This window comes from Falco naumanni, chromosome 12 (assembly GCF_017639655.2).
Source record: "Falco naumanni isolate bFalNau1 chromosome 12, bFalNau1.pat, whole genome shotgun sequence".
NCBI lineage: Eukaryota > Metazoa > Chordata > Aves > Falconiformes > Falconidae > Falco > Falco naumanni.
This window is the reverse complement of record NC_054065.1, coordinates 12,519,213-12,532,584: the sequence shown is the minus strand read 5'-3', so window position 1 is coordinate 12,532,584 and position 13,372 is coordinate 12,519,213. Positions and strand designations below refer to the sequence as shown.

At 45.1% G+C, this 13,372-nt stretch overlaps 1 protein-coding gene across 3 annotated transcripts in view; it reads right to left on the bottom strand.

Moving 5' to 3' along the window:
• Nucleotides 1-13,372, bottom strand: part of TJAP1 (tight junction associated protein 1) — a 40,055-nt gene that overhangs the window by 12,786 nt on the left and 13,897 nt on the right. For all 3 annotated transcript variants that reach the window (XM_040611961.1, XM_040611963.1, XM_040611962.1), the window contains 3 exons: nucleotides 4,201-4,295; nucleotides 2,580-2,633; nucleotides 534-692 (listed from right to left, as the gene is read on the bottom strand). In XM_040611961.1, the coding sequence (XP_040467895.1) occupies nucleotides 534-659 (126 nt within the window). In that variant the 5' untranslated portion in view covers nucleotides 660-692; nucleotides 2,580-2,633; nucleotides 4,201-4,295. The remainder of the gene's footprint in view (nucleotides 1-533; nucleotides 693-2,579; nucleotides 2,634-4,200; nucleotides 4,296-13,372) is intronic.

Genomic DNA, 13,372 nt, shown 5'->3' with positions numbered 1-13,372 from the left:
CGGGAAAGAGTCTCTACTGAGCGGGACTTGCGTAAGCTCTCAGGACATGGGCCTGTCATGTTAGTCTGCTTCAGGATCCCTTTGAGAGGCACATGTGTAGAGGAGACCTGAAACTTCCTTGGTGTCAGAACTTCAGGAGGCTCTTTAAACATAAGCGAGCGTTCCAGGCTTCTGCTCTTGAAAGAGCAAGTGGGATGGTGTCTTTCATCTCCAGATACCACAACTGTCTCCATACTACGGCTCACAAATTTGCTGAGGTGCCCACAACTGCGGTTTGGGCACCGCTTCCCACTTCGCTGTCCCATCTTCCCACCACGTGGAAGTGCTGGCGAGACAGTCTGGCTTTTGATGTTCAACTCTGCTCTGCACCCTGTCACTTCCTTCTCACTGCTGGACTCCAGGGACCACGATGAGAAGTTCAGGTTGCAAACCTCAAACCCCTCTGCCTGCTTGAGCTGGCCTGCCTCAGTGTAACTAAACCCTGTTTGCTGCTGCAATGGTGTTAAGCCCTTTGCCACCCGGCAAGCCGTTACCTGACTCTGCTCAGCCAAGATCACTCCATCCTGGTCATCACGAATGATGGGTACTTCATGGCGTATTTCACGATGCTGCGGGGGTGCCTTGCGGTAAGGCTTCTTTGATGGAGCTGTGCTCGACATCCTCCCACCTGCGTGGCTCCGAAAGTGGGTTGCCTACCAACAGTAGAAAGTGCAAAGAAGAGAGAGTCACAGGCGCTCCATCGAACCCTTGAAGTGACCCAGCAGGAATTCAGCTCCCCTGGAGTCCCAGAGCACACCCCCATGCAGAGTGCTAATAGAGCAGGGAAAGGATGTGGCCACAAGCCTTGAGCAGCTGCTGCAGAAGAGGGAGAAAAGTAAGATGTAGCTGTGTCCTTCCTCCAGCCAGCGAGAGCAGAGGGCTGGCACATCCTCTCCCCCCTCTACACCCGCTCACTCACGTAGTTTGTGTGTGTCCAGATTATATATAGCAAATGAGAACAGACCTCACAGCGGCATATTGATTAGGCTCTTTAGGAAAGGCCTTTTCCAATATGGAAACTGCAAGCCTTACAGGCAGCAGTGACAGCTGGAGCAGGAGTTATTGATCATGTGCTGTCACTGTCAGCAGGGACTATGTGGGAGGAGACTCCAACCATTAAAGAGCCAAAACCCAGAAGTTTTTGGCTTACACTGGAACCCCAATGGAGCAGACCACACGTGGCTTGTGAGAAGGAGGTATCATACCATCACAACTACTCACTCTGTCAGACCACCCCCCCCCGCCCAAGTCACAAGTGGCACCAAATTAGGGAGCAATGCCACTGACACTGGTACCTAAGGTCAGATCTTGCAACATGCACCAGTACCATTAGTGGAAAGACCAGATTAGCCCTTTACTTTCACTGTGCTGGGCCAAATTCTTCCTGCTGCGGGAGCAGTACTAGTACAAGAGCGAAAAATGAGGTAGAAGGAAAGCAGCTATCTTGTATGCATGGAAGAAAATCCTTCCTTTCCACCATTTTGGGACTGCAGTGGAGGGCAGGAAGACTTTCCTGCAACCAGCCAGGATTTCAACTACCCCAGCATACACAAGACAAGAAATCCCAAAGATGCCAAGCAGTCCCTGCAGAGCCTGATACCAGGCTTCACTCCGGTGACAACATACGCACTGTTCATAGTTCCCCTGTATTTGGGATCAAGTGCCCACTTCTCACTCCCCTTTCCTTTCCCGAATCCTAACACTGATCAAGCCTAGTGTCTCTGCAATCCTCAGCACCTGACCTGCAGCACTTCAAAGTGCAGGACCTGCCTTTGAGATCACCCTCTCCCCTCTTCTACAGGCAGGCCATTTGACTCCCATTCACATGCCTTCAAGGCAGTCAATGGATACCACTGGGCCAGTGACCTTGCAGACTCCACTTGCTTTGGCCAGTGGAGTTTTACATGTTAAGTGTCTAAAGGGAGCCCCAAGAATTGTCTCCAATTCTTATCCACTCTTGCCTAGCTGTGTCTTCTCAACACTAGACTGAGTCCCCTGGAAAGACTGGCAAGTGTGAGGTGTCTGCACCAAGTGGCTCCAAGCTACAGCAAGCTTTACACCTCACAGGGACATTTGCAAACTACCTGCCACTCTGCTAAATACAGAAGCTCACAGAAGTTTCTCACGCCTTTCCACAGACATGAATAACTTCCTAGGACTAACCTGTAAATCTCCACCATCAGAATGCTGGCAACTCCCCCTTACTGCAGTCATTCCCTCAAGGCTCATTCTCCTAAAAAGACTCAAGTAGGTGAAGAGATCTCCAATACTTTAGAAAAATCATATCCAGCATAACAAATGCACATTCCACTGCATCCCCAAACGAAAACAGGTGGGTCTGACTTGCTGGGAAGACATCTCTCCTCTTCAAAAAGGAATTATGAAATCCTGACCAGAAGCAGGTTTGTCAATACCTCACCACCAAATAGGCGATCTAGGGAATTCTTCTGTCAATTCCTGCCAGGCTAAGGACAGGAGTTATGCATGGAGATATCCCAAGCTGAAATCACAATCCGGCACACAAGGACCCAAGCACTTACCAGCCTGGACTCAAATTCGAAGCCTCATGAAGCAGGGACACTCACTCAGATGCCCTGAAGAAGAGAAACAAATGGCTTAGCATCTATGAAAACAGCCAGTTTGAAATCTCACCCCATAAATATGTAGGGAATAGGGAATGTTGATAGCCAAGGACAATTGGATGATCATCTCACTCCAGGCACCTGCCCCAAACCATGTCAATTCTTCTGAAAGTAAATGAAATTAGCTTAGGATAGTTGGGCCACATAGCCCAGCAAGAGCTGGAAAAGTCACCTGGCAAGGACATGTCCAAGGCATTCAGGCAACTGAGACCACACAAACTCAAAATTCACAAAGCAATAGCTCCAAGAGAACCTTGGTTCCAGGAAGGACTAAACAAACCTCCTGTGAAATAGGACCATCCCAGCCAATCTTCCCCACTACTTCAGACAGATGCTGTGAGGCCTTCAGTACAAAAGCTTGGTAATGCTAACAGTTACCTCACCTGTCCTTTTAAGTCAGTGCTTCTCACCTACAAATGAGCTGGCAATTATCAGGCTCCTGTTCGAGCCAAAACATTACATCCTTGTACCTACAGCTGTGATAATCCACACCTCTACAAGAAAGGAAGGCAAGCTACTCTCCGACTTCCAGCAAGCAGCGTGCCATGCTCCACCTTGCTGCTAACTGGCTTCCGTAAAATAGTGTCCAGCCCATCAGGGATACAACATAAGTTCAGAAACAATCTTCCTCTCTGTTCAAAACCCAGGGTACCCATCACTACAAGAAGAGAATTTGGTTGATCTGGGAGCCACCTATAAGAGCTTAGCTCTGACCATCACTCTGCCACTGGCACAAGAGAAATTGCAATGGAGCCTTCCCTTCCCTGATGTACTTCTGCTGCTGTGCTGCTTTTCCTGTCAATGGCACCAAGCCCTGGGAGGTGGGACAGGAGCACAGGGTGTGGAGCAGTTGTACATGCACAGGGAGAGCCAGACTGGAGATGAATGGAACAGGCAGGCAACCATGACCATGCAAATACAAGCTCTGCCAAAACAAACTGAAGAGGTGCCCTAGTGCTGGCCCGGCCCCAACAAACCGTCTGGCCCCTTTCCTTACTACAATGCTATAGCTGGATCTCGACTAGCACACAAAAAAACAGCTTCACAACAGCATAACTGCTCTGTGGGACAAACTGTAAAGTATGGGGAAAGAGAAAGAAAGGGAGAACGTGCACCTCCAGGAAGGACCAGACCAGCAGCTTGAAAATACTTTTCCACCAACTCCCAGCAGGAGCTGGTTCAGCATCCAGGCAAAACCACCAGCCACATGAGCTGGCAGACAAGCAGAGGCTTCCAGGAACAGCTGCACCCATAGGTCCACACATGTTTCCATTGCAGAAGAGCTCAGAACAAACATGCCAAAGGCATCCCTGTCTCTCAGCACCACAGTTCCTCAGGCTCAAACAGGACTGTCCTGCTTCCTACCCCAGAGCCAGCAGCTATGCTACCTACCATCTCACCCCCACCTACCTGGAAAAGATATCAGGATTTGAAACCTATCTTCATGATATGAGAATTTCCAGAGACACTTAAAAACTCACAGTGCCTCCAGGCAAGTTTCCCTCAAACAAGGACTTACAGATGCAAAGTGACGACGTGTCCAAACATTTCTGGCCGCTTGTCTCTGAATTAGCTTTCTCCTGTCAGCATCCAGCAGCATCTGGCCAAGAGCTCCTGTAACATGAGAAAGGAAACTTGGTGTCAGTCACCTATCAGCACAACACATGGAAAGAGCCAGGCACGCGCAAAGCAACCCACAGCCAGGTGCCAGGGCAGCACTCAGCAGCAAACTGCTGCACCATCAGGCTACTGTCTAATGCCAGGACCCTCCAGTGAAACAAACTCCTCATCTTCACTGTGTCCCAGAAAATTAAGGTCTTTTATCCATCTCTCCACTAAGCAGGATGCCCGTGCAGACCAGTAACTGACCTCTGAAAGGCAACTGTTATTTCTAGATTGCTCCAGGGGTTCTGCTTCCCCACTCGTCCAACACTAGGAATCCAGCCTCTGTCATTCTGCTCCAACCACCCTGCCATACCAACATAATTTTGTTCTGCAGACTTCCCTGCACTGAACAGCACAGTTAAGCCCTCCTTGCCCTACAATACCTGAGCATCCTTTGCTACCAGAGAGAGAATCCCAAGGTGGCTCAATTCCCCACACCTCTGTTCAGAGTAACAGATGGTCTCTGCAGAATAGATGGACCTTGTGCTCCAAAGCAGAAAGAGAAATAGGTAATATCCAGACATAGAAGGCGGCACTAATTCTGCACACCGCACTATTCACAAGCCTGTCTCTGAAGGAGCCTGCTGTCAAGTCCACATTCTGACTACTCTGGAGAAGCTCATCTTTAGCTTGGATTAGCACTGTAATACAAGAAGAAACTTAACCTCTTGGTTCCTTTTATCTGCCCTTTCCATCTCTCACCAGCAATGTTCCTTAACATTTACAGTCCTCTTCCTAGCAGGCTATCATCTGCAGTAGCTCCAATTCTACTGTCTTCTAGCTACTATCCACTGCAGTTCCAGTCTCATTTCTAAGCTTGCTGACAGTTACAGCTTTACTGGAATGGCTCACTGAGGGCTGCAAGGCTTGAGCTCACACTGAGGCACATCCTGCATCAGCAATAGTCACATCTTCCAGGCAAACAGACATGAACACACAAAGGATCAGAAGGCTACAGTGGAAACCTTACAATTTACTTTGTTAACACAAAACTGAGGATTCCTCCATCCCTTCAAAAATACGAAAACAGGTATAACCTCTTTGCTCTTCACAGCGAGGGAGTGCAGCGACACTGACCGAGTGCAGCTGCACAGGCAGCATACAAGCTTGACTCTAGCTGTTTTTACCAGAGAGCATCTTTCTAAAATTCACTTGCACAGTAGCTATGTCCTCTGTGTTCTCTGAGAAAGGCAAAACCTTTACTACATGCTAGGAACAGATGTGATCTAGCACAGAATTGCTTAAGACGACTCTGTACAGGCCCAAAGAACTAACAGCCACTTGGCATGTAGCAAAACCGCAACACTACCCATTAGCATCATTTTGCCTCCAGTAACAAGAAAAAAGTCCACACCATGCAAAAAAGGTCCAAAAAGGACCACCACAAAAGGAAAAAAAAGCAACATTTGTAGGCACCTAACCGTCTTCCTGATACTTCGCAAGTCCCTTGAGGCCTGACATAGCTAATACTCAGCTTTGGTTCTAGGGTGCACACAGCTTCTGCCTATTTGCTGTTGCAGCAGCTGAACATTCCCTGCAAAGAGGCAAAGGACTTGTGTTGCCTTTTCTGGCCTTATAAAGCCCTGCTTACTAGTGTTTAGGGTCAATGGTCTCCCTCAATAGAAACATGGCGATTATGTTGCAGAGAATGTTTCTTATTTCGGCACTGTGTCATCTTCTCCTCTTAAAAGTAGCATTTCTTTAACCTTGCTTTTTATTCAGAAAGATAAACTTGTATGACAGAGAAAATACATTCCATAACACAATCACAGTCACATTTGTTTCTAATGCAACACTACATAAAGATTCACTGGCTATCATATCACATAGTCAATGTACTCCAAAAAACTCCAAATGTAATACCCACATGGAAAAAAAAAATGCTACTACTGTCTTGTGCCACATATCTGATCACCACAGATGACTCGAAATTCTCAGTCTGTGTGGCCCAACGTATACTCTGCATGCATACCCAACACAGGACACTGACTCATCCTGCTTTAAGAGGCCACAACATCTCTTCACTAGCAGCACGAGAAGCAAAAGCAAGAGAGGCCCATCCAGTTGCCTTCCTGTGCTTATGGATAGAGGCAACCTTAGCCTCCACGTGTCTCAATCCAGACTACATGACAAGATGCTGCAGTAAGCCTGACCAAGACAACTAATCAGCGAGAGAGATAATGTAATAACTTCATTAGAAGGTCTTGTCCAGGATGGACAAAGAAGCTACGTGAAGTTAAACGCAGCACCTGTAGACTGCTGGTGCCAAGTATGATGGAAAAGGACCCCAAGGTTATTAAAGGACACTTTAACATTTAATGAGATCTTTTCATCCAGAGAAGGCATCTCAATTAAAAGAATATTCAGATCCATTCTGCTGCTGGCTACTTTACAGCTCATTTTAAAATAAAAGGATGACAGCTCCAACTTGCATCTCAGTTCGGCTTGTACGTTAATGATCACAATTCAGATCTGAGTAATAGCATTATAGTGACTCTTGGATTAAAACTGAGTTTCAGGAGGATTATTGCTCATTCCTGCTTTTCCATACCAATTAACCTTGACTGTTAAGCAGAAACCCCTGTTCCCTACATGGGAACAATTCCAAGAGCTATCAAGAAAAAAGGATCAGGCTAGCTGTCGAACAGCAGCCCATGTAACAAGCCCTACTTAACACCTAACACATTTCCAAAGAAAAGTAAATCCCTAGACTCTACGGTCTTACATAGTTCTTGTTGAATGTAAATACCACTGGACATATCATGTGTCTGTCATACCCACTGCACCCTGCAGAAGTCTCTTAAAAGTAATCAGAATCACGCTTTTCTTACAGTCTGACTCCCTCCTTCCACAAAACAAAGATACCAGTCCCCCTAATTCAGACATACTCCATATCCTTAAGTATGCATTTTATTATCTACTCTCCTTGCTGTGTTAACAGTAGCTTAGCTTCCCCAGCCCTTTTATATGAGCCAGAACAGATCAGCATTGCCCAAGAAACACTAACATAACTAACACGTAACTGGAATAGAACGCAACAGCTGATTAACATCTAAACAGGAACAGCACAGGAAGCAAGGGACCCAAACCCAATCCCCAGAAGGAATGTTAATGGAGAATAAAAATACCCAGGGGAGATGCTGACCAGGAAATTAATGCTAGGTTTCCAACGCCTATAAAAGCACAGAACCACCTTTAATGGCTACATCTGAAATTGCACAAGAACCAGCTTGGCAAAAAGATCATTTGCCAAGTTACCTTTAGCACTGACAGCTACATTGGGGGCTAATGACAGCTTCTCATCCAGAAATGCTGACATAACAGAAGCCTGTTTAGTTTGTTCAGTGATTGTTAGCTTGATCTCTTTAGTTTGTTCAGTGATCCTTTCAACTCTCACAAGATAGTTTAGGCTACAAAATTCCAGAGCCTTGTCATCCTTGCACCTTGGGTTTTACATCCCTCCCCACTCTGTCTTCTTACCTTTGTTCTTTTAAGATCTTCCATGAGAAGACTTTCAGAGCATGTTTCTCAGATATTTAAAGAGATGTATACCAGGCTGTTAGAAAACAACTCATGGAGATCAGAACTCTGAAAAGTTTCTGAAAAATAACTGTTTGGGCCCTGCCAGAAAAGGCAAATTTTGACACTTTAACTATATGTACTGGCAAAAAGCTGCCAGATCATGAGGGAAATTTGGGAGCCATGGCCTTAACCTTTAACACAAGCTAGGGAACGGCTACAGCAAGCAAACATTTGAAGAGAAGTGAAGGACAGATTTCTGTAGAAAATCAACATGTTGGAATTCCCTTCCCAGGCCTCTTGTCAGTCCCTGTGCTGTGCAGGAGGGGAAGAAAAGCAGGGGTGGGGGTGGCGGTGGTGGAAATAATCATACATTAGCTTCCTAGAACATAAAATCAAGAAGCATTTCATTAGGACAAAGTAGGAACAGCTTAAATTCTTCCATCACTCTCAGCCCCTGTAAGTATTCCCTAAGTTTAATACAACCTCCAGCAATTATTATCAGCTGTCCTCGTTTCAGCCTTTGGTTTCAGAAATTCTGGGCAAACTACAGTCTCCAGCTCTTCAGTGCCAGGGACTGAATTTCACTGAGCCATCCCTCTAGCTGAGAATACAGCAATGCTAGAGAATGCTCTATTACTGCAACCTATATACTCGCCTCAATATGCTCTCCAAAACATCCTCTCTGTCTCCGAGTTGCAGTGATGCACAGATGGCTAACACACAATGTAGTATCTACACAGACGGACAATGGAGCAGAGCCTGTTATTTGCATTATTTACGGAGGACAGATGGACAAGTTGTTGCAGTGACCCTGTCTACAGAGCACCTGCAATGTTGAGATGTTAAGTCCTGTCCTGATGCTTGCAGGTCCTGGCAAAAGCAAGTGTCAAGAAATGAAATGGCTGTTTACAGCAACCAGCTTTATTCTGACAATTATCACTACAACTACCACACTCTGCTTGCAGAGCAATTCAAATGCCAGTTTTGTTCCCATAGAGCCCTCACCTGCATGCAGAAAACACAAGATGTAATGACTAGATTTATCCTTTTCAACAGGAAAGAAAACTGACATCTGCAGTACTTATGTAGTAACTTCTTCCTTGACCATGAGTTTTGTATGTGCTTAAAGTCACCATACATACTGAGGCACATACTGGGGGGAGACGCTGACCAGGAAACAGTATCAAAATTGGGTGAAATTTCTTTCAAGCTCTGCCTAGCTATAGAAAAGTCTAGCTCAAACCTGCTCAGCCATCTGAATCTTTTGAAACATTAAACATTTATGAAATTTTTGAGATGTTGCTTTTGCTGTGTACACAGCACGCTAACCAGGTCTGCAGGCACTTTTGTTGGCAGACTGAGGAACCTGAAAATAGTATTTCAGGAGACTTAACATCTGTTCTAGGAGAAGAAAAAGGCTAATTTATAAGGAGCAGCAATCTACTTTAATTGAACACTATGGCTAAGAACGACCAATTTGTACAAAGGCTTGCAATGATCAGTTCGCCCATCCTCCACCAACATGCTCCACAACAGGCTCTTTCATTCCATAATCACATGGCTGCAGCCAAACATGACATACTGTTCAGCAAGTAATAAAAAGGATCAGCTTTTTCCCCAAGGTCTTGTCTATGTATATACACTGTACTAAATTAAATTGACTTCGAAAATAACGTAAAGCAGTATAATGCTCCTGGGTAAATGTTCTTAATTCAGTTTAAGAGCACTTTGCGTTGAATCAACTTAAGTTAAATAGATAGATACAAGACACAAACTAAATTAAGGATGCCTATACAAGAATGCTGCACTAATATAATCACAGCTGTTTCTAATCTGATTAAGTTAAACCAGTATAACTTCCCTGCAATGGCAAAATCTTTAGCAATATTGAAGTTAACCCTTTTTTCCCCCTTTTCTACTTCCAAAGACTGTTTTGCTGGGGTTTGTGTTTGTTTTTTCTTCAAAAAAACTCACAATGACGTCTCTCAGAATCAATATAAGCTAACCACACTATGCAAGGTGTATTAATGTCTTAAAGGTATTTACACTTTTATGACTTGAAAGTTTTACTACTTCTATGCCAACTAAAATCATAATAATGCTCAGACCAGTGGCATAACATTTTCTCTACCCTTCCCAAGCAAGAGGGTAAGTGTGATCACAAATACTTGTGCTGTACCCTGCTTTTCATACACCCACACAGCTTTTGCTTGCTGATGTCCAACATACCTGGAGCAGTTCAGACACCGGGAAGGCAAAGTTCCCCAGTTGCTCATTCCTAAGGGTACAGCTCACCTTGATCAGCTTATCTGATCAAACTGGAGTGTGGAGTTAGAGCACGTTATCTAACTGCCCCCAGGCATGGTCTTACTACTGCCCCTCTTCTACCACAATATGAAGCTCTCTTGCTAACTGTGGGGTAAGCACATACACAAACAAGTCTGAGGTCGCAGACCTAACATGCTACAAATCCACACTTTAAAATCACCTCTCATCTCCTCAGTTCCCAGAGCACTTCCCCTTGAAATATATTTATCAAAATTTAATTCCAAGCAATTCCAAAATTACTGGGTTTTTTCCCTGTTCCTCATTCAAACCTATCTGAACTGTTCCCCCTGAATATGAAGACTTAATTTATCTTCACTCTTTTGGTACTCTTACTTCCACCTCTACCCGCTTCTCTAACTGGGTCTCTTTGAGCTCACTCCAACTTTCCCACATCCACTCCAGCAACGCAACCATCACCCTCTCCTCACTGCCACCTTCTACTGCCATCTCAGTACAAGTTTTCTGTGTTCAGCACAGAAAGACAATAGTGAGAATTTTCTCAGAACCCCCTGCAGAAAACTAAATCCCTCATTGGCCTTCAGAAACTGAATTGTGCCACAACTCCAAACATGATGAGCTGACGCTTCTGCCAAGTACCAGCAGCAGCCATTAAATCAACCCGAATTGTAAGTCCACTTAATTTATTATTTTTTCGAAAGAGCTATTTTGAAGTCCTGATCACATGGCAACATGGACTGTAGGTATACACAAGAGTTCAGTTGCTAAGGGAACCACACTTTCACATTTTCTATTTTACAAGATTTAAATTTCAACTCTCAATGGGCTGCAGGCACATTTTCACAATAAACTGTTTAGTCGTGAGTCTCAGATTCACACTGGCAGCTTCTAGCAATTATAAGGTTACGTGGCCCCACACCAACTCTAGGATTCATGCTCACTATAAATACATGCAGTGAGGAAGGCAGGAACAATTTCCGTTCCATAAGAAATTGAGGCACTAGGAGAAGAAACAGCTTTGTGCACTGTTTTTGCATGAAATTCCATGTTAAACAGCCTCAGCTGTCATAAGAAAGGAACTGCAGGAAAATTCAGCAAGACACAGCCTTATTTCTTGCACCTAACACAAGAGGGATCTGGAATAGAAAAGAGAAGGAAAGTGTGCATGAGCTAAACACCTACCTGACACCAATAGAGTTGAATAGCCTGCAATTCTTTGTAAGTACAAATAAAGCAGCAACCCTGATCCAGTAGTAGGAGAACAGTATTTGTACTATACTCAATTCTCTCTGCTGCTGGGGTTTAATCCCAGCAAGAATTGTTTTGGTTTAATTAGCTTTCCCTAGCAGATGGTCAGATGTGAGAGGCAGAGAATGGTACAGGCTTAACTGTTGGGTGATTGTGCAGCTGCATCTGTAGCTGAACAGTTAAGCATGTCCAGGAGTCCAGCTGTAGTTTGCACGACACAGTCCGTCTCTGCCATTAGCCAAATGTCAGCTTCCTCTTTCTCCAGATCAGAGGCACTACCCAAAGGCAGGCAAACAACTAACATGCAGTCTCACCACCATCCCCTTTCTCAGACAAAACCTGCAAACCTTAACCAACTGAAAGTCCCTCTTTCTTTGGTGACAGAAGCACATTCAGAAGCATTGCCATGGAAACTTGAGCCATCCTCTGTGCTATTCATCAGAGAAGATCTTCTAGCACAGAAATATTTTTTGATCTCTACAGCACTGAATACAGACAGCAGTCAGTATAATTAAGTAAAATTACAGACTCCAGCATTGTGTGACAATAGCAGCAGGTCATTCTTCAACCAAGCCACCTGATCCTTGCTTCATCTACAACGAGCAATAGCTTGTTATCAGCTGGCAGGGAAAAGCAGGGTAACATTAAGAGAAACAGAAGTGACATTAAAGGGGTAAACCTATACAGCCAAAGGGAGAAAAGAGAAAGGGGTTCACAGCCTTTTCCCAAAGCTGATCACATCCTGCCACTTTCCCCTTCCCAGAGGTTACAAATGATACTGCTACTAACTTATTTGCAAAGCAGGATTTCTACCAGCCACAGACACCCCCGCTAACCCCAGTCACAGCCACTGCCTACTCTGGAGACCACACCAAGTATACCCCACTGACTTCCACGCTGCCTCTGCATTCTGGGACTGAGTGCACACCTACACACTGACAGTAGCCGTCTCAACAGGCCATGAAAGCAGAAAGCTTTCAAAAACATGCTTTGGGCCTAGCAGATTCAGAGCTTGAGCCAAGGGCAGGAACAGGCACAAAACTTGTCTCAACTCTGTAAACAATAGAGCAGCATGGTCCATGAAGCAGAATGTAACCCTGAAGCATCTTCTCTCTTTTTTGTGGTGTTGCCCTATAGTTAATCTGCCTCAGTTTGCCTCATTTGTTGGGTTTTTTTGAGGGTTATTTTTTTAAGGTTTTTTTTTAATTATTATCTTAGTCTTCAGCACCATTGAACTGGTGAGAGATTTTATTCTGAGAGTTCAGTCACAGAAATACAACACTTTAATCCAGCTTAGGAAAAACAAACAGATCCTCCCACCCGTCTTTCATTGGTGACCTGTATAAAGCACGCAACTGGCTACGGCTCTTCTCTCCTCATTCACCTGGGCTCCAGTCAGTCCTTTTAACAGCAGGATACTAACCACAGCAGACAGGACCCCCACCCCCTGCCATACAGGCTGCACATGAGGAGGCTGCCTGTCACCAGCAGTCACAGGCTGCACTGCTTATCCTTCTGTATATGTTGTATTGTACCTCCTAGGTTCACCTTCCTCCCTTGGGGTGGATTACCACAGATGCCCCACCTGAGATCAAGCAGGGTTGCTTCAGCTCTTCCCTCAGACACAACCCCTGCTTGGGGCAGAGTCAGAGCTCCCGATCAACCATCTCCTTCCACATTTGTCATCACTGCTAGCACCAGTGTTGCTCTTCAGCTGGAGTTAATAAAGAGCATAAATAGTCTCAAGGGGCAATTGCAGCAAAGACCCAGCACTTTAGTTTCACCACAAGGTCAGCTTGTCCAGACTAGCTTTACATCCCCTGCCCATTGCTCTTGTAAAACTGAAATGCCTGGTCTTTACCACCTTTATCCTTTGGGATAGCATAAGCCTGTTAATTATTCTGAGGTTAAGGAAAAACATCTCTGTTTTAGCAGTGAAGACAAGCTCTTCACCTCTACAGGGCTCCTCC